At 46.6% G+C, this 26,849-nt stretch overlaps 1 protein-coding gene across 1 annotated transcript in view; it reads right to left on the reverse strand.

Moving 5' to 3' along the window:
• The window catches only part of nradd (neurotrophin receptor associated death domain), a 40,847-nt gene extending 14,510 nt beyond the window's left edge, over positions 1-26,337 (reverse strand). Inside the window, exons 1-2 of the mRNA XM_068030811.1 lie at positions 26,190-26,337; positions 25,674-25,865 (exon numbers count right to left, since the gene is read on the reverse strand). Coding sequence (XP_067886912.1) covers positions 25,674-25,709 — 36 coding nt within the window. The 5' untranslated portion in view covers positions 25,710-25,865; positions 26,190-26,337. The remainder of the gene's footprint in view (positions 1-25,673; positions 25,866-26,189) is intronic.
• Positions 26,338-26,849: the final 512 nt, after the last annotated feature.

Consider the following 26,849-nt stretch of genomic DNA (forward strand, 5'->3'; position numbering starts at 1 on the left):
CATCTCCCCTTGACATTCAATGTCATTACCATCGCTGAATCCTCCACTATCAACATCCCAGGGGCTACCATTGACCAAAAACTGAACTGGAGTGGCTATATAAATACCGTGGCTACAAGGGCAGGTCAGAGGCTAGGAATCCTGAGGCGAGTAACTCACCTCCTGACTCCCCACCATCTACAAGGCACAAGTCAGGATTGTGATGGAATACTCTCCAGTTGCCTGGATGGGTGCAGCTCCAACAACACTCAAGAAGCTCAACACCATCCAGGACAAAGCAGCCCACTTGATTAGCACTCCATCTACAAACATTCACTCCCTCCACCACTGACACAGTGGCAGCAGTGTGTACCATCTATAAGATGCACTGCAGCAATGCACCAAGGCTCCTTAGACAGCACCTTCCAAACCCGCGACCTCTACCAACTAGAAGGACAAGGGCAGCAAATGCATGGGAACACCACCACCTGCAAGTTCCCCTCCAAGTCACACACCATCCTGACTTGGAACTATATCGCCGTTCCTTCACTGTCACTGGGTCAAAATCCTGGAACTCCCTTCCTAACAGCACTGAGTGTACCTGCCCCACATGGACTGCAGCTCACCACCACCTTCTCAAGGGCAATTAGGGATGGACAATAAATGCTGGCCTGGCCAGCGACACCCACATCCCATGAATTAATTTTTTAAAACTCCAGCAAGTTAGTTAAACATGATTTTCCCTTAAGAAATCCATGCTGGCTTTCCTTAATTAACTCACATTTGTCCATGTGACAATTGATTTTGTCCCAAATTATTTTTTCTAGAAATTTTTCCACCATCGAAGTTAAACTGACTGGCCTGTAGTTTCTGGGCTTTTCCTTACACCCTTTTTTCAAACAAGGGTGTAACGTTTGCAATTCTCCAATCCTTTGGCACCACCCCAGAGTCTAAGGAAGGATGGAAAATTATGGCCAGTGCCTCTGATTTCCACCCTCACCTCCTTCAGTATCCTTGGATGCATCTTATCCTGCCCTGGTGCCTTATCCACTTTAAGTACTGACAGCCTATCTAATACTTCCTCTTTATCAATTTTCAACCCCTCTGTTGTCTGACCTATCTCCTCTTTCAACAGTACCAAGGAAGATGATGCAACTCAGGCAAAGGCAGATGCAAAGTATTCATTTAATACCTCAGCTATGCCCTCTGCCTCCATGTGTAAATCCCCTTTCTGGCCCCTAATCGGCCCCACTCCTTTTTTACCACCCTTTGACTATTTATATGCCTATAGAAAACTTTGGGATTTTCTTTAATGCTAGCTGCCAGTCTCTTTTCATGCTCTCTCTTTGCTTCTCTTATTTGCTTTTTCACTTCCCCTCTGGACCTTCTATATTCAACCTCGCTCTCAATAGTATTTTCTACCTGGCATCTGTCATAAGCACACTTTTTTTTCTTCATCTTAATCGCTACCTCTTTTGTCATCCAGAGAGTTCTGGATTTGTTTGACCTACTTTTCCCTTTTGAGGGAACATATCTTGACTGTGCCCAAACTCTCTCTTCTTTGAAGGTAGCCCATTGTTCATCTACCGGTTTTCCTGCCAGCTTTTGACTCTAGTTTATTCGCCCCAGCTTCATTCTTACCCCATTGAAGTTGGTCTTCCCCCAGTTAATTATTCTTACCCTGGATTGCTCTTTGTCCTTTTCCATAGTCACCCTAAACCTTATGATACAATGATCACTCTCCCCTAAATGCTCTCTTACTGATATTTGATCCACTTGGCCCACCTCATTCCCAAGAACCAGGTCTAGCAGTGCCTCCTTTCTCGTTGGACTAGCAACATACTGTTGTAGAAAATTTTCCTGAACACACTCTAGGAACTCTTGCCCCTCACTGCCCTTTACACTTCTATTATCCCAGTCTATGTTTGGATAATTAAAGTCCCCCATTATAACTACCCTATAATTTTGCACCTCTCCAATTTCCTTGCAAATTTGTTCCTCCATGTCCTTCCCACTAGCTGGTGGCCTGTAGACAACACCAAGCAATGTAACTGCACCTTTCTTGTTCCTTAGGTCTAGCCAAATTGATTCTGTCCTCGACCACTCTTGGACATCCTTTTTCTCCAGCACTGCAATGCTCTCAATCAATACCGTCACCCCTCCCTATCTTTCCTGAACACCTTGTATCCAGGAATATTTAACACCCAGTCCTGCCCGTCTTTGAGCCAGGTCTCTCATAGCCACAACATCATATTTCCACATGGCAAACTGCGCCTGTACCTCACCAGTCTTATTAAGCACACTCTGTGCATTCACATACATGCATATTAGCCCTGTTTCAGACTTTATTACTTTCTCCCTTCTCTGACCCCACCTAACATACTATTCCCTACTCTAGTGCTGTCCATCTCCCCCAGTATTCTGTGCACCTTGGTATTCCTCTCTAATACTTGCTCCTAGTTCCCACACCCCAGACTAGTTACCAGTTTTGCTTCCCTCAAATCTGAGCTCCCCCTCAGGTTCCCATACCCCTGAAAATGTAGTTTAAACCCTCCCCAACAGCACTAGCAAATCTCCCTGCGAGGATATTCTTCCTAGTCTTGCTAAGATACAACCCATTCATCTTCTACAGGTCCCACCTGCGGCAGAACCGGTCCCAATGTCTCAGAAATCTGATGCCCTCCCTCCTACACCAGTTCTCCAGCCACGTGTCCCAATTGCTCAATCCTCCTATTCCTATGCTCACTAGCATGTGGGACTGGGAGTAATATGAAATTACTGCTTTTGAGGTCCTGCTTTTTAATCTCCTTCCTAGCTCACTAAAATCTGCTTTCAGGATCTAATCCCCCTTCTTACCTTGTATTTCTATGTAAACAGGCTATTCAACCCGTCTAGTCCATGTTGTCCCAATCACATTTAATGTCCCTCCCCCCATATTCCCATTTCTCTTCATGTCTGCCAGCATTCACTAAAAATGATATGTGAAGAAGGTTCTCCTACCCTCTTGAACTTACTTTTGTATCCATCACCCCTTGTTTTTGACCCCTCAACTACTAGAAACAGTCTGCTTCTTTAGACTGTCAGAAACTTTAAAAATTATGAAAGGTTATATCACCCCATAATTTACATTGTTCTAAGGTTTTGGTATTTGTATTTCCTTAAACCAGGCAGCAACTAGGAAATCTGTGTTGCACACTCTCTAAACTAACATTCATTACAAAAATGACCCGGACTGCAGTCTAGCAGTTACCATTTCAAAATTTGGAGACAACAGAAAATAGGAAGCATGACTCGCTGAAGAGAAAGATAAACTTGCCTTTACAAAGCACATTCCATGACATCCCAAAGTGTTTTACAATCGACGAAATACTTTTGAAATGTAGTCACTATTGTAATGTCGGAAATGTGGGATGCAATTCTCACACAATAAAGTCCCAGAAACAGCAATACAAAGTGTTTTACAATCGACGAAATACTTTTGAAATGTAGTCACTATTGTAATGTCGGAAATGTGGGATGCAATTCTCACACAATAAAGTCCCAGAAACAGCAATATGAAAATGGCCAGGTGATCCATTTTAGTGGTGTCAGATGACAGGTAAATATTGGCCAGAACACCAGGTGAACTTCCCCTACTCTTCTTCGAACTAGTGTCATGGATCTTTACTATCCACCAAAAAGAGAGCAAATGGGGCCTCAGTTTAACATCTCATCCAACTGTGCAGCATTTCCTCAGTACTGCACTGGAGTGTCAGCTTGGACTATGTGCTTAAGTCTCTGGAGTGGGACTTGAACCCACAACTGAGAGGGAAAGAATGTTACCACTGAGACAAGAGGGCTGTAAATGCCTCCAGGGGGCCATAGTTAGGTTCCTAAATTGGACAGGTAGATTGCATATGTGGGTTAATACAGAGAAGTGAGAGGTGATACAGTCTGAGAGGATGAATAAGATGGGGAAATATCCACTAAAAAAGGAAAAAAGTGAAACAGAGCAGAGAGCAAAAGATTGATGAAGAGAAACTATTTCTACTGATTGGTAACGGTCTTAAATTTAAGGTCTCCAAAGAATGATGGGAGATTTTTTTAAAAAGCACAGGGTTATGATGACTTGGAATGCCTGACCGGAAACAGTGTTAGGAACAGAATCCAGAATAGCTTTTCAAAGGGAAGTAGAAAAATATTTGAAAAACTTCAAAGGATGCGGGGAAAGGGATCAAGGGATAACTCTTTCAGAGAGCCAGCCTGGAGGACAACTGGCTGAATGGCCTCTTTCTACATGGTAAAATGTTATACTTTGCGAGATTACAAGAGAAGCATATACTGGCTCCATTCTAACCTAAACGCCACCCTACCAATCCTCCATCAGATAGTAAATCATCAGACTCATTGCTCAGTCCACTCATCAGTACTTGTGGGTATGCAGCTCATTTGAATCTGCCTGACCACTACTGGCTCATTGCCTAAGCGCCTCTTTATAGCCTTTAAACTCTGTATAAATATCTTTATATACATTTTTTTTTAAAAACCACAGTGCACACAATAGGAAGGAATTTAACAGCTGTGGAGGCCCAGTATCCCTCTGATCTTCACCACTCACTCATGTTGAGATCTCTGGTCCTGAAAGGTTTCCCCAGGGTCCTTCTGCCACCTATTCTCCCAAATGTAGTATCACACGACTGAAGGAGAAAGGAGTAGAGGCAGAGTAAAACATGGTGTACTACGCACAGTATGGGTTATATGTTCAGTAAGGGTTCAATGTTTGTGCCTACATAGTGAATGCTGGCAGAGTATTCCATTGTAGACAGACTATTCCACTTCAGGAAGCAACACAGCTGAGGATGATCTCTTCTGACTGAGTAATTGTAGAACTTGTTTCAAGCTGCCTGACCATCGTCCCTCTCTCTCTCTCACTGGTTCCTCAGCATCACAGTTGCCAGTCTTCAACTAATTTGATTCATTCCACGTGATAACAAGAAATGGCTGAAGGCACTGGATGCTGCAAAGGCTATGGGCCCTGACAACATCCTGGCTGTAGTACAGAAGATTTCCAGAACCGGCAGCATCTCTAGCCAAGCTGTTCCAGTATAGCTACAACACTGGCATCTAGACAACTGTGAAAAATTGTCCAGGTATGCCCTGTCCACAAAAAGCTGGACAAATCCAATCTGGCCAATTACCATCCCATCAGTCTACTCTCAATCAGCAGCAAATTGATGGTAGGTATCAACGGTGCTATCAAGCAGCACTTGCTCTGCCATAACTTGCTCACCAATGCTCAGTTTGCGTTCTTGCCAGGACCGCTCAGATCCTGACCTCGTTACAGCCTTGGTCCAAACATGCACAAAAGAGCGGAATTCAAGAGGTGAGGGGAGAGTGACTGCCTTGACATCAAGGCAGCATTTAACACTGTGGCATCAAGGAGCCCTAGAAAAATTGTAGTCAATGGGAAACAGTGTGCTAGGTTGGTTGTGGTTGTTGGTGGCCAAACATCTAAGCCCCAGGACATTGCCACAGGAGTTTATCTGGGTAGGCTCCTAGGCCCAACCATCTTCACTTCTTTACCTTTTCTCCATCATAAGGTCAGAAGCGAGGATGTTCGCTGATGAATGCACAATGTTCAGCACCATTTGCATCTCCTCAGATACTGAAGCAGTCAGTGTCCAGATGCCGCAAGACCTGGACAACATTCAGGCTTGGACTGATAAGTGGCAAGTAACATTCGTGCCACACAAGTGCCAGGCAATGACCATCTCAAAGAAAAAAGAGAATCTAAGCATCTGCCCTTGATGTTCAATGGCATTACCATCGTTAAATCCCCCACTATCAACATCCTGGGGATTACCATTGACCAGAAACTGAACTGGACCAGCCATATAAATAAATACTGCAGCTACAAGAGCAGGTCAGAGGTTGGTAACTCTCTCATCTCCTAACTTCCCCAATGCCTGTCCACCATCTACAAGGCACAAATCAGGGGTATGATGGAATACTCCCCATTAGCCTGGATGGATGCAGCTCCAACAACACTCAAGAAGCTCGACACCATCCAGGACAAAGCAGCTCACTTGATTGGAACTCGATTCACCACTTTCAGCATTCACTCCCTCCACCACCAGTACACAGTGGCAGCAGTGCCTACCATCGACAAGTTGTACTGCAGCAATTTGCGAAGGCTCCTTCGACAGCACCTCCCAGAATCTGGCTACCTGTGCATCCCTCAATCCTTCCAGCTTTTAACAAACCCTTCTTGTCAATCTTTCAGTTTTGATCCTGCCCTCTCCATGGGACACTGTTCTACAACACAGGCTCAGTACCCTCACTGGGCATGTAGCTCAGCTGCAAGCAATGCTTTTTGGGAGAGGAATCACGAGGGCAAGTTCTCAACCTTCAAAGCCACGCTTAAAAGAATCTCAGTCACCAATGAATCATAGCCTGTTAAGAAGGTGAAAGACAGAACACTGGGGCTCCACTGTAAATAATTTAGATTCTTTTCTTTAATTCCACACAATAGGAGCCGACAGAAGAGACAATTAAGGAGGAAGCGAGTTCAGACAAGGTCTGCACACATGCTGCATCTGTGGCACAGGCTGGAGGTTATTTTGTGTCTGACACACAGACTGTTAAACATTCCCTCCCCCACACCCCAACCATTAACCAGGACTGAATTTTTTTTTCCAAAAAAAAAAGAGACAAATTAAACTCAGTTTGAAGACCTGAATACAGCCAGCCAGTTCCTCAGCCAAATCCTGCACAATTATTATTATTTTTTTAAACATGGTCTTTCTCGCTCTGTGTTTAATTAGGGATGGGTTGAAAAGTTAAAAAAAGCGCTCTGGAGAAGCTTCAGCTTGATAGTTAAAAACTTTAAAATAAAATTTACACTGAGCGGGTAAAGCAATTGATTTATAGTTAGTGTGAGGTCAGGAGCTGGTTCCTGCCACAGGTCAGTTCGCTCCGATAAATTTGTTGTATTACAAAGCTGGGAAATGCATCACCTGACTGAAAGTAAAAAAGTTAGTTACTCATTTAATACGGAGAAAAGCAGGAGCCCACTATACAGAATTAGACTACTAGTCACAGTCCCTTGGTGTTTCACAGGGCGGGGGGTGGGTTCAATGGACTTCTGGCTACCAACCAGCCCATCACACTTGTGGCTGCCATTTTGAAGCCTGGTTCTCACTTAAATTTGGCAGGTGAGCTGTTGGGACTCATCCTGGGACTCCCAAGGTTACACTCTCATGACTTTAAAAAATTCATTCATGGGATGTGAACAAAGAACAAACAAAGAACAGTACAGCACAGGAACAGGCTATTCGGCCCTCCAAGCCTGCGCCGATCTTGATCCCTGTCTAAACGAAAACCTTCTGCACTTCCGGGGACCGTATCCCTCTATTCCCATCCTATTCATATATTTGTCAAGATGCCTCTTAAACGTCGCTATTGTACCTGCTTCCACCACCTCCCCCGGCAGCAAGTTCCAGGCACTCACCACCCTCTGTGTGAAGAGCTTGCCTCGCACATCCCCTCTAAACTTTGCCCCTCTCACCTTAAAGCTATGTCCCCTAGTAACTGACTTTTCCACCCTGGGAAAAAGCTTCTGACTATCCACTCTGTCCATGCCGCTCATAACTTTGTAAACCTCTATCATGTCGCCCCTCCACCTCCGTCGTTGCAGTGAAAACAATCTGAGTTTATCCGACCTCTCCTCATAGCTAATACCCTCCAGACCAGGCAACATCCTGGTAAACCTCTTCTGTACCCTCTCCAAAGCCTCCACGTCCTTCTGGTAGTGTGGCGACCAGAATTGCACGCAATATTCTAAGTGTGGCCAAACTAAAGTACTGTACAGCATATTCTAAGTGTGGCCTAACTAAAGGTCTGTACAGTGATGTGGGCATCACTGGCCAGGCCAACATTTATTGCCCATCTCTAATTGCCCTTGAGAAGGTGGTGATGAGCTGCCTTCTTGAACCGCTGCAGTCTATGTGGGGTACGTACACCCAGTGCTGTTAGGAAGAGAGTTCCAGGATTTTGACCCAGCAACAGTGAAGGAATGACGATATAGTTCCAAGTCAGGATGGTGTGTGGCTTGGAGGGGAACTTGCAAGTGTTGGTGTTCCCATGCATTTGCTGCCCTTGTCCTTCTAGGTGGTAGAGATCGCGGGTTTGACAGGTGCTGTCTAAGGAGCTTCAGTGCGTTGCTGCAGTACATCCTGTAGATGATACACACTGCTGCCACTGTGCGTCGGTGGTGGAGGGCTGCTTTGTCTTGGATGGTGTTGAGCTTGAGTGTTGTTGGAGCTGCACCCATCCAGGCAAGTGGAGAGTATTCCATCACACTTCTGACTTGTGCCTTGTGGACAGAATTTGGGGAGTCAGGAGGCGAGTTACTCGCCTCAGGATTCCTAGCCTCTGACCTGCTCTTGTAGCCACCAGTATTTATATGGCTACTCCAATTCTGTTTCTGGTCAATGGTAACCCCCAGGATGTTGGTAGTGGGGGAATTCAGTGATGGTAATGCCATTGAATGTCAATGGCAGATGGTTCGATTCTCTCTTATTGGAGATGGTCATTGTGTGGCACAAAGGTTACTTGCCACTTCTCAGCCCAAGCCTGGATATTGTCCAGGTCTTGCTGCACTTCTACACGGACTGCTTCAGTATCTGAGGCGTCGCAAATGGTGCTGAATGTTGCACAATCAGCAGCAAACATCCCCACCTCTGACTTTATGATTGAAGGAAGGTCATTGATGAAGCAGCTGAAAATGGTTGGGCCTAAGACACTACCCTGACAAACCCCTGCAGTAATGTCCTGGAGTTCAGATGATTGACCTCCAACAACCACAACCATCTTCCTTTGTGTTAGGTACGACTCCAACCAGCGGAGCACTTTGCCCGATTCCCACTGACTCCAGTTTTGCTAGGGATCCTTGATGCCATACTTGGTCAAATGCGGCCTTGATGTCAAGGGTAGTCACTCTCACCTCACGTCTCGAGTTCAGCTCTTTTGTCCACATTTGAACCAAGGCTGTAATGAGGTCAGGAGCGGAGTTGCCCTGCCGGATCCCAAACTGAGGGTCACTGAGCAGGTTATTGCTAAGTAAGTGCTGCTTGATAGCACTAATGACACCTTCCATCACTTTACTGATGTTTGAGAGTAGACTGATGGAGCGGTAACTGGCCGGGTTGGACTTGTCCTGTTTTTTTGTGTCCAGGACATACCTGGGCACTTTTCCACATTGCAGGATAGATGCCAGTGTTGTAGCTGTACTGGAACAGCTTGGCTAGGGGCGTGGCAAGTTCTGGAGCACAGTCTTCAGTACTATTGCTGGAATATTGTCAAGGCCCATAGCTTTTGCAGTTTCCAGTGCCTTCAGTCATTTCTTGATATCACGCAGAGTGAATCGAATTGGCTGAAGTCTGGCATCTATGATGCTGGGGACTTCAGGAGGAGGCCGAGATGGATCATCAACTCGGCACTTCGGGCTGAAGATTGTTGCAAATGTTTCAGCCTCATCTTCTGCCCTGATGTGCTGGGCTCCCTCATCATTGAGGATGGGAATATTTGTGGCGTCACCTCCTCCAGTTAGTTGTTTAATTGTCCACCACCATTCACAGCTGGACATGGCAGGACTGCAGAGCTTAGATCTGATCCGTTGCTTATGGGATCGCTTAGCTCTGTCTACTGCATGCTGCTTACGCAGTTTGGCATGCAAGTAGTCCTGGGTTGTAGCTTCACCTGGTTGACACCGCATTTTGAGGTAAGCTGGTGCTGGTCCTGGCATGCCCTCCTGCACACTTCATTGAACCAGGGTTGGTCATGTTGGGGCTAGTCGTGGCCAACGCAGCTACATATATGAGATGGAGTATAGCCACGTATCGTTATAAAATGGAGTATTTACCCAAGGCATTGTGGGGCAAGGTTAGCTCAATCACATTCCTGTGAATATTACTGCAAACACAGTTAGGCTGACCTAGCAGGGCCTCTCCTATCAGTGCATAGGCAGCTGTTTTGTATAACTGTTAGCTGCACAAAGAAATCAGGGATGTGGGTCTGATAAGGATGAACTGAGTAGAAAGATTCATTATGGAGGCTCAAGGACAGTTGATAAGGCGTCTGGTGAACATCATGAGTTGGTCAGGAACTGACCATGAGCTGATCACGCACCCACATGATGCCTAATATTAATCCTATTGGCAATGTATGTAATGTCTGTAATCAATAAATGTTACGATTGGATTGTATCCAGCCGGGATGGGCTTAGTAAATGTACAAGACCTGTTGATTTCCTTTGTTCAGTGGAGAGGTACCTGGACTGCCCAGAGGCCTGTTCCCCACCGGTGTAAAACAAACTCCGACAGCTGGATCGGATCAGAGTGTCGAGTGATTCATTTGGTCAATCTACCCCAAAAATTGGTGTAGTCGGCAGGATCTCATGGATCACCCACCATCAACGGAAGACCGGGTGAGTATATTTACTCATTATCCCGGGACCGGGTGACGTCAGCGACTAAGATATCCGAACCTACAAAAGGGTCTGACCAGCTGTCAAACAGTAGTAGGTAGTTCATTAAGAAGCATTGCCGGGCATCGCTTAAAGTATTTTTATCATATGTTTGTTACAAGAATTATGACGGACTTGTGACCCGACAGTCGGCGAAGTGACGGTTTACTCCAAGTAGCGCTGGACGGAAAAGCGGATACAAGAGTAGACTTTAAACGGTACTAATCCTACCCAAGCATGGCCAGTGAAAAAGCATAGCTCGAGTGGGGACCGGAGGGGTCCCTTACGTGCCATTTGGCAACTAAGAACAAGAAGCTTGTCGATAAGATGATTAAGTCCAAGTGGAATCCCTACGATCCTCCTGCAAAACAACGGGAACAGTGGCAAAAGGAGAAAAAGGATAAAGACAAGAAAGCCTGGGTTCTGATACCTCGAGCCCATGTCGAGCTAACAAAATGGTTAAACCAATTTATACAGAACAAAAGACAAGCTGCCGTAATGTCCAGACGAATCGTACTGCCAGCTTTAGAAAACCAACCCAATGCCCCGATCAATGAGGAAAATGATGTAGATTGGGGATCACCAGAGGAGGATTACAACCACAGGAGTTGGGATCCGCCTCCCCAGTACGCACCCGTGGGGCCGGTAAAAACCGCCCCCGTGAAGGTCGATTACACCCTTGCTGTTCCCCCCCCCCACCAAGCTGGTCAGCCCAGCCAGCTGACCCAACCCGGCAGACTGGCACAGTTACGCATGACAATACACCTCCCCGTCCCCTAGTGATATGCTGGAATTACTGGACAAATTTCCTGTCCTATAGGCCAGACAGAACGAGGTATTTTGGCAGAAATTAAGGGAGATGCGCATATGCCACAACCGGGACATAGCCGCATTGGTCAGGACTAAATTGCCCGAGAACTACTGGGGGCGGCTACATCAAGATGGAACTTGGTGTGCGAATCTGGCCGCCACCAGGCAGGAGCAGGAGCAGGCCCTCGTGACGTTTAAAGCTGACGATACAGCAGCCCTAGGACTAGTGCCAGTCAATTGGAATCTAGTGGTGGGGGTAACAGAGAACAAGGAGGAAAGCGCGCACGACTATGGCACCCGAAAGTTTCAGGCATTTGTTGCACATAGTGGCATAGTGAACCCAACTAGGCAGAACGCCGCCTTTATACAAATGTATAAGGATGGCCTCAGCGCGGCACATCAAGCAATCTTAAAAACCGGACTGGTGACTCCTAACAACTACGATGACTTAGAGCACTGGGCAATAGCCGTAGATAACCAGCAAAAGGCAAAAATAGCTGCGTTAGACACAGAGGCCAGCAAGGTGGTGGCGATAGAGGGGGTGCCTGAGACGTGTTTCAACTGTAATAAGCCAGGCCACCACCGCGCAGAATGCAAAGCCCCAAAGCACGATAACCGTAGGAAGTGTAAAAATTGTAACAAACAGGGATCAACAAGCAATACGTGACTTAGAATGCAAAGGAGACATCAAACTTAACAAGCAGACGCTCCAAGTAGGAGATAGAGTTTTAATATGAGTTACCCCGGAACAGACAGGGTTCACTCCGAAATGGGCCGGAGCATAGGACATAATTATGACCAGTGATACTTGCGCTTGCGTTGATATGAAAGGGAAAGGCCAGTAGAAACACTGGTCCCAACTGAAATTATAATAATACAAACGATCAACGATGAATCCCGAGATAAGACATATCACGGAAACCATTGAGTACACCAATAGATACCAGGACTGGCGGAATAAACTGGAGAACAGAATGTTTGTGGGGGGCTAGGGATAATGATATCAGTGGGGACATAGACCATTCTTAAATGGATAACTGACCAGGCACGAGCCCAGAGGGGTCAGGTTCAAGCACAACACGAGCAAGCGCGCGACCTCAAACAAATAGAAATTATACGAATATAGTGGATAACATTAACAACTGCAACTCAGGACATGTTCGGCCCACACAGGAAAGGAACCATGCAGACGAGATCTAACCCCTGGTGACGACCAGAACCTTTTGCTTAAATTACAGAAACAACCAGCCAGGATGAGGGGACTGCAGTGGCTGTGGGCCTTCGTGCTGCTACCTGGGACAGATGCAGACACCCGAGAATGAAGACCTGCCACTGGACCCCCAATGGACTGAAAAGAGAAGTGCAGGAGGGAATCACATGGACTACAGGGCTTTGGAAAATGTGACCGATGGGGTGTGCGTCCCAGCGAGGAAAGACGGGAGCAAGGACAGGACATACTTCAATGCATGGCTCAATGTGTACTTGGGGAGGGAAAGAGTGTGCGTGCACTGCTTCACTGACACACATATTAACCGTGTATATAAGGGGCAGGTGAAGAGAACAGATGGGTGTGTGTTTGGAATTATCTGCGCCCCTCCAACAGGATCCCGGGTACCAGAAATATATGAGAGAGGGGTGGTGGTGTGCGGGTATGATGGAGGGGGAAAAACGCCATCGCTGTCACTTTACACGTGCTCCCCCCAAAAACAACTCCGCATCCCGCAGCCCTATCAACAACCCCACGGGAATTAAAATGCCCACAGACAACGAGGGGACCCAGAAATGGAATTGTTTTATTAAATGAGGGAAAGAAACTGTATGATAATGTGAAACATGAAATTGTGTCTGTGCTGATCAATGTCTCAGGCATCCGGATGCTGGAGTATTGTCCAGATCAGGCCAAAAATATGTACAGTATGTTAACCACTGTTATAATGCGACAAGCTGCTGACGCCACAGGAGCCACCAGGTTTAGGGGATGTAGTGTATTTCATAGGCACAAGAGGGAAATCTTGAACGACGTCATCACAGGAGTTAATACAGGAACCTCCCTAATTAATTCATTAGATGTACAAGGGGTGAATGAAAAGGTGGAACGGCTCAAAGGAATAATGAAAGACCTTGTGACACGAGTTGAGGGGGCCCAATTAGATCAAACTGGTCTGGGACAGAGAGCCATAGAAATACAATTAGATGGGATAGCAGTGCTGGAGGCCCATGCCAAGACCATTAATCACTTAATGGATAGAGAACACAAGGACGCAGGAAAGCTTCGGCAGGAACAATTGCGTCACGCTTATGGGCTGCGGATGGTAGAACAAACTAGACATAACCTTGATCAGATCAAAAGGTGGGGAGAAGGGGGGGGAGGTACCAGATTGGATCGATAGCTCACAGTTGGCCCAGTTACCTAAACTCAGGGGAATACTGGACAACAGTACCCTAAAGGGTTTGACCAGGGTATATCCAGTAGTCCCCAACTGCAAAGTCAGCCATATCATTGGGACAGGAATGGTCCTTATGATTCCCATTGTGACTGCGGATACCGGGCCACACTTCCAAACCAGCTGGGGAACATCGGCATTATACAAGGCAATACCTCCCTCCGATATTATCTGACAGAGACTCGTGCGGTACAAAAAACCAAGCTCTGTATGGAGTCTCCCTTACTGGGCGTAAGCAGCAAGGTGGCATCACAGTGTGCCCTCATCCGGTGGGACAGGGGGAATTAGATGAATGTGGATTTAATCGCACGAAAGGGTGCGTCCTGGAAATTGTCCCCACCAACCGACACTTTGCAAGGTCGGGTTACCAGGGAAAAAGGGAAGTACTGACAGTCCACCACTGAAATATCATACCGCTATGGAGGTTTACTCTGCCCCAAACCCTACCCAGACTTCTGTTTCACCCCTCAATGACCAGTTACAATAGGACAAGCCCGGTTAGTTTATATCCAACAGCGGGAGCTGGAAACCATTGATGCAGTTCCATGATCATCTTCAGGAATATAAAGAACCGGAGCAGGCCCCAATCCCACACCTAGTAGAGGAGCTAAGGGAGTTAAGGGACAGGGTAGGTCAGTCAGTGAAGCTCTACCACCAATTGCGAAGTAAAATAAAAGGTCCTCAAAGAAGATACTGAATGGGAACTTCAAAACCCAAGCTGGTGGGAGAAAGTATGGGATTGGGGGATGAACGTCAACATTCACCGATGGATTAGGATATCACGTGTTGGTGGGGGTGCAATTGATATTGGCTTGTAGATCATGCAGACGATACACCCTGCGGAATGCGGCAAAGCTCTGGTGAGGGAACAACGGAAGAAACTAACCTCAAAAGGGACATGATAATTTGGGACATATTGATTTGATCTAGATGACTGGGATTCCTGAAATCGCGTGACTGGCCAGCACGCAGGAGCAGGGAATACCGGACGGTATTAGAATAGGGATGACAAAATGAGCAGAGTATGTCGGTTAATAGGACTAGGGGTAGTCTTTTACCGAAAGAGGGGATTGTTGGGGGTAGTCGTGGCCGATGCAGCTACAGATAAGAGATGGAGCATAGCCACATATTGTTATAAAATGGAGTATTTACCCAAGGCATTGTGGGGCAAGGTTAGCTCAACCACATTCCTGTGAATATTACTGCAAACAGTTAGGCTGACCTAGCAGGGCCTCTCCTATCAGTGCATAGGCAGCTGTTTTGTATAACTGTTAGCTGCACAAAGAAATCAGGGATGTGGGTCTGACAAGGATGAACTGAGTAGAAAGATTCATTATGGGGGCTCAAGGACAGTTGATAAGGTGTCTGGTGAACATCATGAGTTGGTCAGGAACTGACCATGAGCTGCCCACATGATGCCTAATATTAATCCTATTGGCAATGTATGTAAATGTAATCAATAAATGTTACAATTGGATTGTATCCAGCCGGGAATGGGCTCAGTAAATGTACAAAACCTGTTGATTTCCTTTGTTCAGTGGAGAGGTACCTGGACTGCCCAGAGGCCTGCGCCCCACTGGTGTAAAACAAACTCGTTGACGGTTGGATCGGATCTGGGCGTAGAGTGATTCATTTAGTCATTCCACCCCAACAGTCAGCACAATAATGTGAAGGGCACACTGGGCACAACTAAATGGCACAGGTGATGGAAAGGAATGGTGGAAAATCCAACTCCTCTGAAGAACAAAGTCATCAGAATATAAACGCTCTTTTACAACACAGGATGTGCAGGTAATGACAGACACGTGACCTTTGCCCATCTCTCTTTCACAGTTAATTTAAAGTTTGGTCATGGTCATCTCCACTAAAATTACAGATGAAAAAAACTTGTCAATGAGTGAAGGTTTCAGTAGCCACAAAGAGCAAGCCCCACATCTATATATCCGTAATACACAGTGGAACCAAACATCCCAACACACATCATCAATGTGGGGCATCACAACACGGAACATAGGAACAGGAGTAGGACATTCAGCCCTCCTGCCCATTCCACCATTCAATTAGATCATAACTGATCTGTACCTGAACTCCATTTGCCTGCCTTTGCTCCAATCCCTTGGTACTTTTACCTAACCAAAATCCATTAATATAAGTCTTGAAAGCTCCAATTCACTCCGCATCACAGCCTTTTGGGGGAGGGCGCGTTCCAGATTTCTACTACCCTTTGTCGGAAAAAGTGTTTCCTGATTTAAACTGTCGGTACAGGAATGCACACATCGGGCTGAATTTTGTGCGGCCGTTTAAGGTGGGTACGTGGCGTGGGAAACAGAGAATCACAGCGGAGCCGTCCACCCAGAAATTCGCCTCGTTACATAGGTTCCAGATTTTGTCAGAGGCGGGGAAGTACCATGGCAGAATTGATGCCGTGACGCAATGGGAACCTATTTTAAATTGCTGAATGTCTGTTTAACATGAATTAAATGTAATTATCTCCATTTTAATGACTGGGCCACAATACTGTGGATGGCATGCAGCACTCATTCACATTCAGCTTTGCGCCTGTTAAAAGATGATGGCACCGAGGTAAGATGGGGAGGTTTCCTGACATTGTAGCAAAGCGGAATTGGTGGGGGGGGGGGGGGGGGGGGGGGGGGTGGCGATTGAGGCCATTGTCGCTCTGATGTAGGCTCTGCAGTGGGGCTTGTGTCTATTGGGGGCTCTGCAAGGGTTTAGGTTGTTGTGGGTGGACATTATTGGGTTTCATAACTGCTGTTACTGTGTGTGGTGGCTCACACTGCTGGAAAAGATGGTGGCCAACAGTAAGTTTGAGTTCTGAAGTACATCAGGCATTCCACTGAGCAAATAGTGATAAGCACAGTTGCAAAGGCAGGATCGGCTCTGCATCTGAAGTGATCTGAAGGACCCAGGTCACCTGCCATGGGTCTCATACACCCTGCATTTTTGGACCCCCTTGGCGTGTTGAGGTGCCTACAACGGAGGTGGGCCCAAGGAGCAGCTGCACTTGACACTGAAGCTCCGCGACAAGAACAGCAGCAGCTGACCAGGCCAAGAGGGCTCCACATACACCAGAGGGGTCTACAGGACTCGCATCAACTGCCTCCAAGTGTCCAAGTGACACTGTCAGCAAAGACTATAGCTCTTCAAGGACAGCATCACTGACCTACACAGCTTTCTGCAGGACGATTTATGACTTCTGGGATTTGGCGGTAACCCTATGCCAGTGGCGCAGAAGATTACCGTAGTACTAAACTTCTACCCATCTGGATCTTTCCAGGGATCGACTGGGGACATGTGTGAGGTCTCCCAGACCACAGCCAACAGCTGCATGAAGGGAGTGACTAATGCCCTGTTCAAGAGGGCTGGTGACTGTTGGGCGCTACCGGACCGGCCCTGAAGTAGAGAGGACCATTGGTTTCAGGGCCTTCGCTGGAGTCCCACAGGTGCAAGGTGTAATAGACTGCACGCATGTGGCCATCAAGGCTTCAAGTGACCAACCAGCTGCCTTCAACAGGAAGGGCTTCCATTCAATGTTCAACTAGTCTGCGACCATGTAAAGAATTTCCTGCAGGTGTGTGCCCACTTCCTGGGAAGCAGCCACGACGCCTGCATACTTCGACAGTCCCAGGTGCCTCAGCGTTTCAATACACCTGCTCGCCTTCAGGGGTGGATTCTGAGGACAAGGGGTACCTATTAAAGACATGGCATCTGATGCCTTTGAGGAACCCTTGCAATGCTGTGGAAGAGTGGTGCAACACTTACCACGGCTCCACTCGAGCTACCATCGAGCAAGCCAATGGGCTGCTGAAGTTGAGGTTACGCTGCCTTGATTGATCTGGTGGAGCCCTGTAGTATGCCCCAGCGAGGATCTCGTGTACTATGGCGGTCTGCACAATCCAGCACTAGAGGGAGGAGGCCCTACATGAGGAAGATATGCCTGAGCGACAATCATTCTCCGACGAGGAGGATGCAGAGGTGAGACAGGGGCAACCAGCAATGGATGATGATGTGAACATGGTGATGGAGACTAGAAATGTTGAGCAACGCACAAAAGAGGCAAGAGACAACCACATAAATGACCTGCTTTCAGCCACCCTGATGTCCACTCATGGGGAAATCCAACAAAGACTCACCTTCATGCATGTTTAATTTATGCGTTCATGGGATGTGGGCGTTACTGACTAGGCCAGCATTTACTGCCCACCCCTAATTGCCCTCGAGAAGGTAGTGGTGAAGTCTTCTTGAACTGCTGCAGTCCTTAGGGTGTAGATATACCCAGTGCTGTTAGGAAGGGAGTTCCAGGATTTTGACCCAGTGACAGTGAAGGAATATTGATACAGTTCCAAGTCAGGATGGTGTGTGGCTTGGAGGGGAACTTGCAGGTGGTGGTGTTCCCATGCATCTGCTGCCTCCTTTCCATCTGTGTTCCCTGAATGCCAACCAGCTGCAATGTGCGCTAGTGCCCATGGGAGAACACATGTTAATGAGTTCTGCAGTTACATTGCCATGATAGAGGGCTGTGGTCACATTTTCTCTGCACTAAGGGGTAGGGTCAAAGCCCACACAAGGTATGATGGAACATGCACACAATGATGGCTAATGATTGGCACAAAAGAACGTTTAATTACATTTGCAACACCCGTGAATCCCCAATTGTGGATAGGTGCTTTTCTTAATCCTCCCACACAGTGTGAACCCTGTGCTATCAGCTGTGCTGGTGGTAGACTGATCAGGATGCCCCTTGGTCTGAGATGACTTTGGCGACCGTACCCTGGGTGCCCGAGGCCTGGAATGCCCTGGCTGCCTGAGGGTTTCCTGTACAGGTGCAGGACTCTCCTCAGGCATCTCAGCTGCTGGGGCTGGGCTCACTGGCAGAGGGGCTGAGGAGCTGACTTCCACACTCAGAGGACTCCGAGGGGAGCCCCCAGAAGTGGAGGGCAGTCTCTCCTCCTCCCTTCAAGGCTTGCTGGAACTCCCTGCTCACCAGAGAAGAACGAGGAGTGGGAGAAGCATCCAGGCTCCTGGTCCTTCTCTTGCCTTGCCACTGTAGAGTTGAATTCATGGTCAAGCCGTTGGTGTGCAGTCATCACACATCTGTGGAATCTGACTCACAATCAGAGTCAGCAACCTCTCGGAGTCATGGCATGGATGGGCTCCATTGTCTGCTCATGGCCTCTGCCAGATGTTGCTTTACTTCTCCCTACAACTCCAACATGCCCTATACTGTCAACACCAGAGGCTCATGATCAGCCTGGGGCTCAGCATGGGCCGAGCCAACCACAGTCCTCTGATTGTCAGAGGCCTCAGCTTCATCCAGCTGCTCTGACTCGTGTGCAGTGCTCTCACCAGCTTGTGACCCTGATTCTAATGCCCACCGAGGTAAAAGTATCTGCACTGGTGGAAGATGGAGTGTCATGTAATGGTGCATCCTCAGTGATCCGCCTCCTCAGAGGCAGATGGATATCCCTCAGTGGCTGCAGTCACCTGTGAATGCCAACCTGCATAGGAGAACAGAAACACGTCTGTTGAGTGGCACTGTATCAAATGCCTTTTGAAAGTCCATGTACACCACATCAACAGCATTACCCTCATTATCCCTCTGTTACCTCATCAAAAAACTCCAGCAAGTTAGGCTATACAGCACAGAAACAGGTCACCCAGTCCATGCCAGCATTTATGCTCCACTCGAGCCTCCTCCAGTCTTTCCTCATCTAACTCGAAATCAGCATAACTCTCTATTCCCTTCTCCCTCCTATGCTGATCTAGCCTTAAATGCAACTCTACTATTCACTTCAAACACTCTGCTGCAAGATTCATTGAATGCATAGGATGTTAAACTACATACACAAGGCAATATAGACTGTCACCAATAATGACAACTGTGCAGAGCTCTGGGTCAGTTCTGATCACCACGCAACAAGAGAACATTTGAACACTGCAGGCAGCATAGAGGATAGCTACAAGGCTGGTCCCCAATGTCAGGGGCCTGAATTATGAGGAAAGACTGGAAAGACTTGCCCGGGGAAGGAGGGATCTTATTGAGGGATATAAGATAGTTAGGAAGATGGAAAAAATCCAGAATATTACTTTTAATTAAACTCGGGAGTAGAACAAGGGATGGAGATTCAAACTAGTAATAGGTAATTTTATGACTGATGGCAGATGATTCTGCATACAGTGGTTAGCACTGCAGCCTCACAGCTCCAGGGACCCGGGTTCGATTCCGGGTACTGCCTGTGTGGAGTTTGCAAGTTCTCCCTGTGTCTGCGTGGGTTTTCTCCGGGTGCTCCGGTTTCCTCCCACAAGCCAAAAGACTTGCAGGTTGATAGGTAAATTGGCCATTATAAATTGTCACTAGTATAGGTAGGTGGTAGGGAAATATAGGGACAGGTGGGGATGTTTGGTAGGAATATGGGATTAGTGTAGGATTAGTATAAATGGGTGGTTGATGTTCGGCACAGACTCGGTGGGCCGAAGGGCCTGTTTCAGTGCTGTATCTCTAATCAAACAAGTGATCAATATGTGGAATAAATTTCCAGATAGAATAGTGGAGGCAAAAACCCTTGAATCATTTAAGAAGCATTTGGATGCTGCAATGAGACAGAATGACGGAGCTGGGGTAGGATCGCTCCGAGCGCATGAGTTAAGATCTGTCAAATATCCTTCCTGATCCATAATTATCTTGTGACTTTGTGAAGAGGTTACTGAGGCAGACCAGTTAAGATGCAGTGGTTAACTCAGGGGCTAAATGGCCTTTTTCCTGTTCCTATGTTTCTAGGAATAACTCAGCTTTCATTGGGCCCCCATTAAGGTCAGGAACCAAGAACCCTTCTATGCCAGTAAACCCACACCACCCCTTGCACCCTCCACCTCAAACACAAGCTGGGCTTTAATTCCTCTCCTGAAGATGTGACTTGTATCTGGGTGAGACTGGGAGAGCAGAGTTGTGGCAGTCCATTGCTACCCAAGCGTACAACAGCCTCACAAAATAAGAGGACAATTTGCATTTATATAGCACCTTTCATGACCACTGGGTATCTCAAAGTGCTTTACTGCCAATGAAGTACTTTTAAAGTGTAGTCACTGTAGTAATGTAGGATACAGCAGCCAATTTGCACACAGCAAGCTCCCACAAACAGCAATGTGATAATGACCACAATCAGTTTTTGTGATGTTGATTGAGGGATAAATATTGGCCTGGACACCAGGGGAGATGATGGCACAGTGGTAATGTGACATGAGTTTAAATCTCACTATGGCGGTGGTGGAATTTAAATTCAATTAATAAAAATCTGGGATTGAAAGCTACTCTCAGTAATGATGCCATCGATTGTCATAAAAACCCATCTGGTGCACTAATGTCCTTGAGGGAAGGAAATCTGCCTTCCTTACCTGGTCTGGCCTACCCGTGACTACAGACCCACAGCAATGTGGCTGACTCTGAACTGCCCTCTGAAATGGCCTAACAAGTCACTCAGATATCAAGGGCAATTAGGGTTGGGCAACAAATGCTGGTCTTGCCAGTGACACCCTCATCCAATGAAAGAATTTAAAAAACTATCCTGCTCTTCTTCAAATTAATGCCATGGGATAGTTTACGTCCACCCAAGGGGGCAGACAGGGCCTTCATTCAACATCTCATCTGAAAGATGGCACCTCCAAAAGCACAGCACTCCCTCAGCACTGCACTGGAGTACCAGCCTGGACTTTTGCATTCAAGTCCTGGAGTGAGACTTGAATCCACCACCTTCTAATTTGGAGGCAAGAGTGCTACCCACTGAGTCATGGCTAGATCTGCAAATAAACAATTGGAAATTTAATTAAATTCCTTTTTTTTTTTTAAATACACACACCCCTCTCTTTCAGATACAAATAGGGTTCAAATCCTGGTGATGGTCAAACAAAAACACCACACACAACCACAAACAAAAAAGGCAAAATAAAACCTGAGTGTTTTCTTCAAAGTGTCAGAACAGGAGATGGATGGATATTTTCTTCTGATAATTGCCCCTTGCTGGGGCACAGCTCCATACGTCTGCAAGGCAGTTCTGCAGTACCTAACCCAAGCTCTCATTCTTCACGTGCAATCCAAGGCAATGAGTCCCAAGCAGCTATTCAACTGTGGGAGGGTGGGGGAAACTAATACTGCACTACTGAGCCCATCTTCCAGGAGTCACTGGATAGAAATCAGGAGGAGCAGCAACTCTGGTTTGACTTTTCCCTCCCCTTGAAGTAGAATAGGGGTACTGAGCTCAACTGACTTTGGCCAATCAAACCTGCAACCTTCAATGCCACACCAGCTGGTACATTATGGGGTATATTAGCTTGGTGGTTATGTTACTGTACTAATAATTAAGAGGCCTGAACTAATATTCCAAAGAATATAAATTCAAATCCCACCACAGCAGTTTGAGAATTTGGATTCAGTTTTAAAAATTCCTGAAATTAAAAAAAAGTTTTTAAAGTGTTAAAGTGACCATGTTGTTGTTGAATGGTCATAAAAATCCAACTGGTTCGCTAATATCCTTTAACGAAGGAAACCTGCTGTCCTTATTTGGTCTGGCCTATATACAGGACTCCAGCTCCACACCAAGCTGGCTTGCCCTCTGAAGTGGCCTCGCAAGTCACTCAGTTGTATCAAACCACTACACTGCAGCGGTTCAAGGAGCAGGTCCCCACCACCTCAAGGGCAATTAGGGATGGGCAATAAATGCCAACCTCATCAAGTTCCACATCCCAAGAATGAATAATTGAAGATTATCTAGCTGGGGGAAGGGGGGGGGGGGGGCGGGGGTGCAGGGGATGGGGCTGGCAGAGCTGCAACTGTTTGTACAGGAACTAATGTGAGCCGTTTACTGGGGCTCTGCTACAGAGCAGAAAAATATTAAGTGTCAACACAGCACATTCTGTTAAATCAAAATGACAGGCCTGGTTCTGAAAGATGGTGGTCTTGAAATTCTTGCATTACATGGGTTTCAGTTGCACAGCTGTGAAGAGGTGGAACCACTCCTGGCCTCGAGGCATGAAAAATAACACCTGGCAGATAAAGCTGCTATTTATCCAGCCTCGTCCATGGGTAAAGGCTCCATCTGATGCTGTACTGAGCAGGAAACTCCAAGGGTTGGTTGCCCAGTCTTATATCTGTCAGCTGAACTCAGGCAAGGCAGGAATTGGATCAAACCACTGGCTTCAGTGCCCTCAGGCTGGGAGGGAGAAGAAAAGAGGCAGTGGCAAAAGGTCAGGAAAGACTTCCATTCCTGATCCCTTTCCAGTGACCTCATTGGAAAGTCCTCTGGCCCAGGAATGAGAGAGGGAATAGCGATCAGAATTAGGAGCAGGACTCATTGCAGATTAGCATTCTGTTCATGGATGGTGAAATGATTTTTTTTTTTTAAATACAATCAGCTGTTATGATCGGGAATGCACTGCCTAAAAAAAAAAAGAGTGGTGGTGGCAGCTTCAATTGTAACAAGGGAATTAGATATTTTCCTGAAAGGGAAAAACTGCAGGGTGATGGGGCAAAGAGCGAGGGAGTGGGACTAATTGGCAAGTGCAATAACTTGGAATGAACTTAGTGATAGGGGATGAAATTGGTCTTCAACGGTAAGGCAAATAAAGCTTACTAATTCATTGCAAGCTTATTACAAATTACTGGTGAAAACTGATTTCATCACCGTTATTGAAAGGATTCATTGCACTCAAACGCCTCCTTGTTTAAACGCTTTCTGGAAACCCTGTAATCAGACCATAGCATTCCACTAGCTAGTGGAAAAAGGAAGACAAGAAGAACTTGCATTTATATAGCACCTTTCACAACCTCAGAACATCTCAATGCACTTTAGAGTCAATGAAGGGCTTTGAAGTATAATCACTGTTGTAATGTAGGAATTGTGGTAAGCAATTTGCACGCATGCTCCCACAAACAGGGAGGAGATAAATGGCAAGATAATCAGTTTTACTGATGTTGGTTGACTAAGATAGTGAGGAGAATTCCCCTCCTTTTCTTCCAACAGTGCCATGGAATCTTTTACATACACCTGAAAGAACAGACTGGGCCTCGGTTTGATCTCTCATCTGAAAGACAGCACACATGACAGTGAAGCTTTCCCTCAGCACTGCATTGAAGTGTTAGCCTTAGATTATGTGCTCATCTCTAGAATGGGGCTTGAACCCTCAACATTCTGACTCCAGTGAGAGTGCTATCACAAAGTCTCCAAATCAAATCCTGAATTGGCAGATCTCCGCATTAGGGTGAGCTATCATTGGCCTCAGCAACACTCAGCTAAGGATCGAGGATTCCTATTCCTAATCTCTGTTCAATAACACATACCATCAAATGCAAAGTATGGTTGTAGTGTTAAGGACCTCGATTGGATATGAAGTTGATGACATAGGTGGTTGAATAGCCTGCCTAGACTCCCACACAAAGAATGGCCACCCAGACAAGGTATCAGAGGGTGCGTGTGGAACCACACCCTGGGGACAGTCAGCAGGAAAGGCAGCTTAATAATGAGAATCTGGGAGCAGAGTTTGAGCATCATTGGAGTTCCATTGCATCAGGCCGAGGAAAGGCTCTGTGTCAGCGGTTCAGGAATTTCACACTCTCCATTGTAGAACTAAACCACTTATGGAAACATTTAAAAAATACTCATTGAAACTAATTAGTGAAAAATAAATCATTCATCCATTTTACACAAGCTCAGGAAACCATTGAGAGAAGTCATGGCCTCTCAAGGAGGATTTTTTGATTACTCTCCCTGCCAGCTTCTCCCCGTTAAATTTCCTCCCCTGATGGCAGTGACACATTCGAAATACAATTCTACAGAAACCAAGCACCCACCTTTCCCATGCATGACTAAGTAGTAAGTATTGACAGGCTGTTCGACCACAGAAGCTATCGCAGAGCAGCCAGATCCCAATACCCACAGGCTTGTACTTGCCAGCAAGAGTGGGGCGGGGGGGTGGTGGTTGATCAATAATGAGCAGGGATTAGCAACCAAGTTGATTCTCCCCTACACTCCAGAAGCACTAAGATCAATAGTGGTGCCTGGAGTAGTAATGCAAACATGGTGACTGATAGTTCAGAGAAGACAAGTTCAAACCTCACCATGGCAGTTTGAGAATTGAGTTCAGTTTACACAAACAACTGGTAACAGAAAAGTGACTGAGGTTGTCAGATTGTTGTAAGTACCCAGTTGGTCCGCTAACATCCTTTAGAGAAGGAAACCTGCTGTCCTTGCCCAGTCTGACCTACATGACTCCAGTCCCACACCAGCCCCCTTTGTCTATTGACTGCCCTCCGAAGTGTCTGAGTAAAACAGTCAGTTGTATCAAACCTGCTACCAACAGTTCAAGAAAAGGCTACCTTTACAAGGAAAAAAATCATTGCAAGAATGAATTCAAAGAAAACCTTTACTAACTCCCCAGCAGAGTCAACAAACCAGGAATGGAACCTGGGATCTTGCTGGTCAATCACAGCGCAAGATATCAGCAAAAATTCTAATTGGTCTAATAGAACGTCCTGGTAAGATGTGGAATGAACACGGGGTCGGGGCCCCAGGGCAAATCACAAGCCTTTGCCTTCCATTCAGCAGCTCTCAGACTCTGGTCCCTAACCAGGCTTCCCTTTGTTTCTTGCATGTTCTCCCTCAACCACCTAAAAAACAGATGAGCTGATCACTATCTCAGTGCTGTTTGTGGGATCTTGCTGTGTGCAAATGGACAGCCACATTTACAAGACTAGAACAATAAATCTACTTCAAAAGTACTTAGACTGTAAAGGGCTTTGGGAGGTTTGGAGGTTGTGAAATGCAAGTCCTCATTCTTTTTCCTCGCACGCGTTAACATGTTATGAACTATTAAAATAAAGCAGTTGACTGTGATCTCCCACCGCCGGTCTGCCACATTGCCCCACATACCTTGGACAGGAAGAGCAAGTAAACTAGGAGCCGCATCCTGTTCTTACTCAGCTTCCAGCCTCGGTGGCTTCGATTCAGATTTCAGTGTTCGCTTTATTTCGGTTCAGCTCCGTTTCCAGTTCCCAGTCCTGGTTTAGTTTGGAACAATCTCCAGTCCTAGTTTGATTCGGGACCGCTCCGAAACAACCCAGCCTGAGGACAGAGACAGGGTTTATAACTGAAATATCACTGATAGTGAGTAACAGAAACAAGTCTCACACACATTTATCCCGGGACCGAACTCTCCCGGGATCTGCTCAATGAGCCGGGCAGAGTGAAAACGGAGCGGAGCTGAGATCGCAAGTAACAGCCCCAGGGGCAGACCCTCAAACAGCCCCCGCACCCGGGCAGACCCTCAAACAGCCCCCGCACCCGGGGCAGACCCTCAAACAGCCCCCGCACCCGGGGCAGACCCTCAAACAGCCCCCGCACCCGGGGCAGACACTGAATCCCAGACGGTGAAACTCTTGCACTCACTGTTACACCCTGTTTCTTCTCTGCTTTCCTTTGTTTTTCTGTCCCGTTGTCTCCTGTTTCTCTCCTTTCTCCCAAATTTTCCTCCTCTCTGGCTCTCTCAGCGATTCACTCAATCATTTCACTACTTTCCAATTACTTTCTCATGAAAAAAAAACCCAGAGAGGAGGGAGGAAAAACTCTACCCCACGTGGTGGGGGGGGGGGGGGGGGGGGGACATACTTTCATTATGATTGGCTGCGAGCTGCTGTATTAAAACTCCCCTGGAGATAATAACCCTGCACCAGAACCTGGATTCTTAAAGCCATACCGCACAAGCAATTTTCAGATGTTTAACTGATAAAGCTTTAAAGTATCAAACAGTTTTGTTGTATTATGTAAGCCCATGAAAACTGGAAGCGGGTGAAATGAAAGACATGACGTACATTCACAAGCACCTTTCACATCCTCAATCAACAAATTACTTTTGAATTGCTTTCGGTGATATTATGTAGAGAAACAAAGCAACCAATTTGTGTATCGCAAGATCCCACAAACAGCAAAAGTGATTAAAGAACCAGTTAATCTCTATTAATGGTGTAGGTTAAGGGAGGAATTTGGGCCACCACACCAGGAGAACCCCTCTGTTCTTCAAATACTGTCAGGGGATCATTTACACCCACC

Source organism: Heterodontus francisci, chromosome 5, assembly GCF_036365525.1.
Source record: "Heterodontus francisci isolate sHetFra1 chromosome 5, sHetFra1.hap1, whole genome shotgun sequence".
Lineage (NCBI taxonomy): Eukaryota > Metazoa > Chordata > Chondrichthyes > Heterodontiformes > Heterodontidae > Heterodontus > Heterodontus francisci.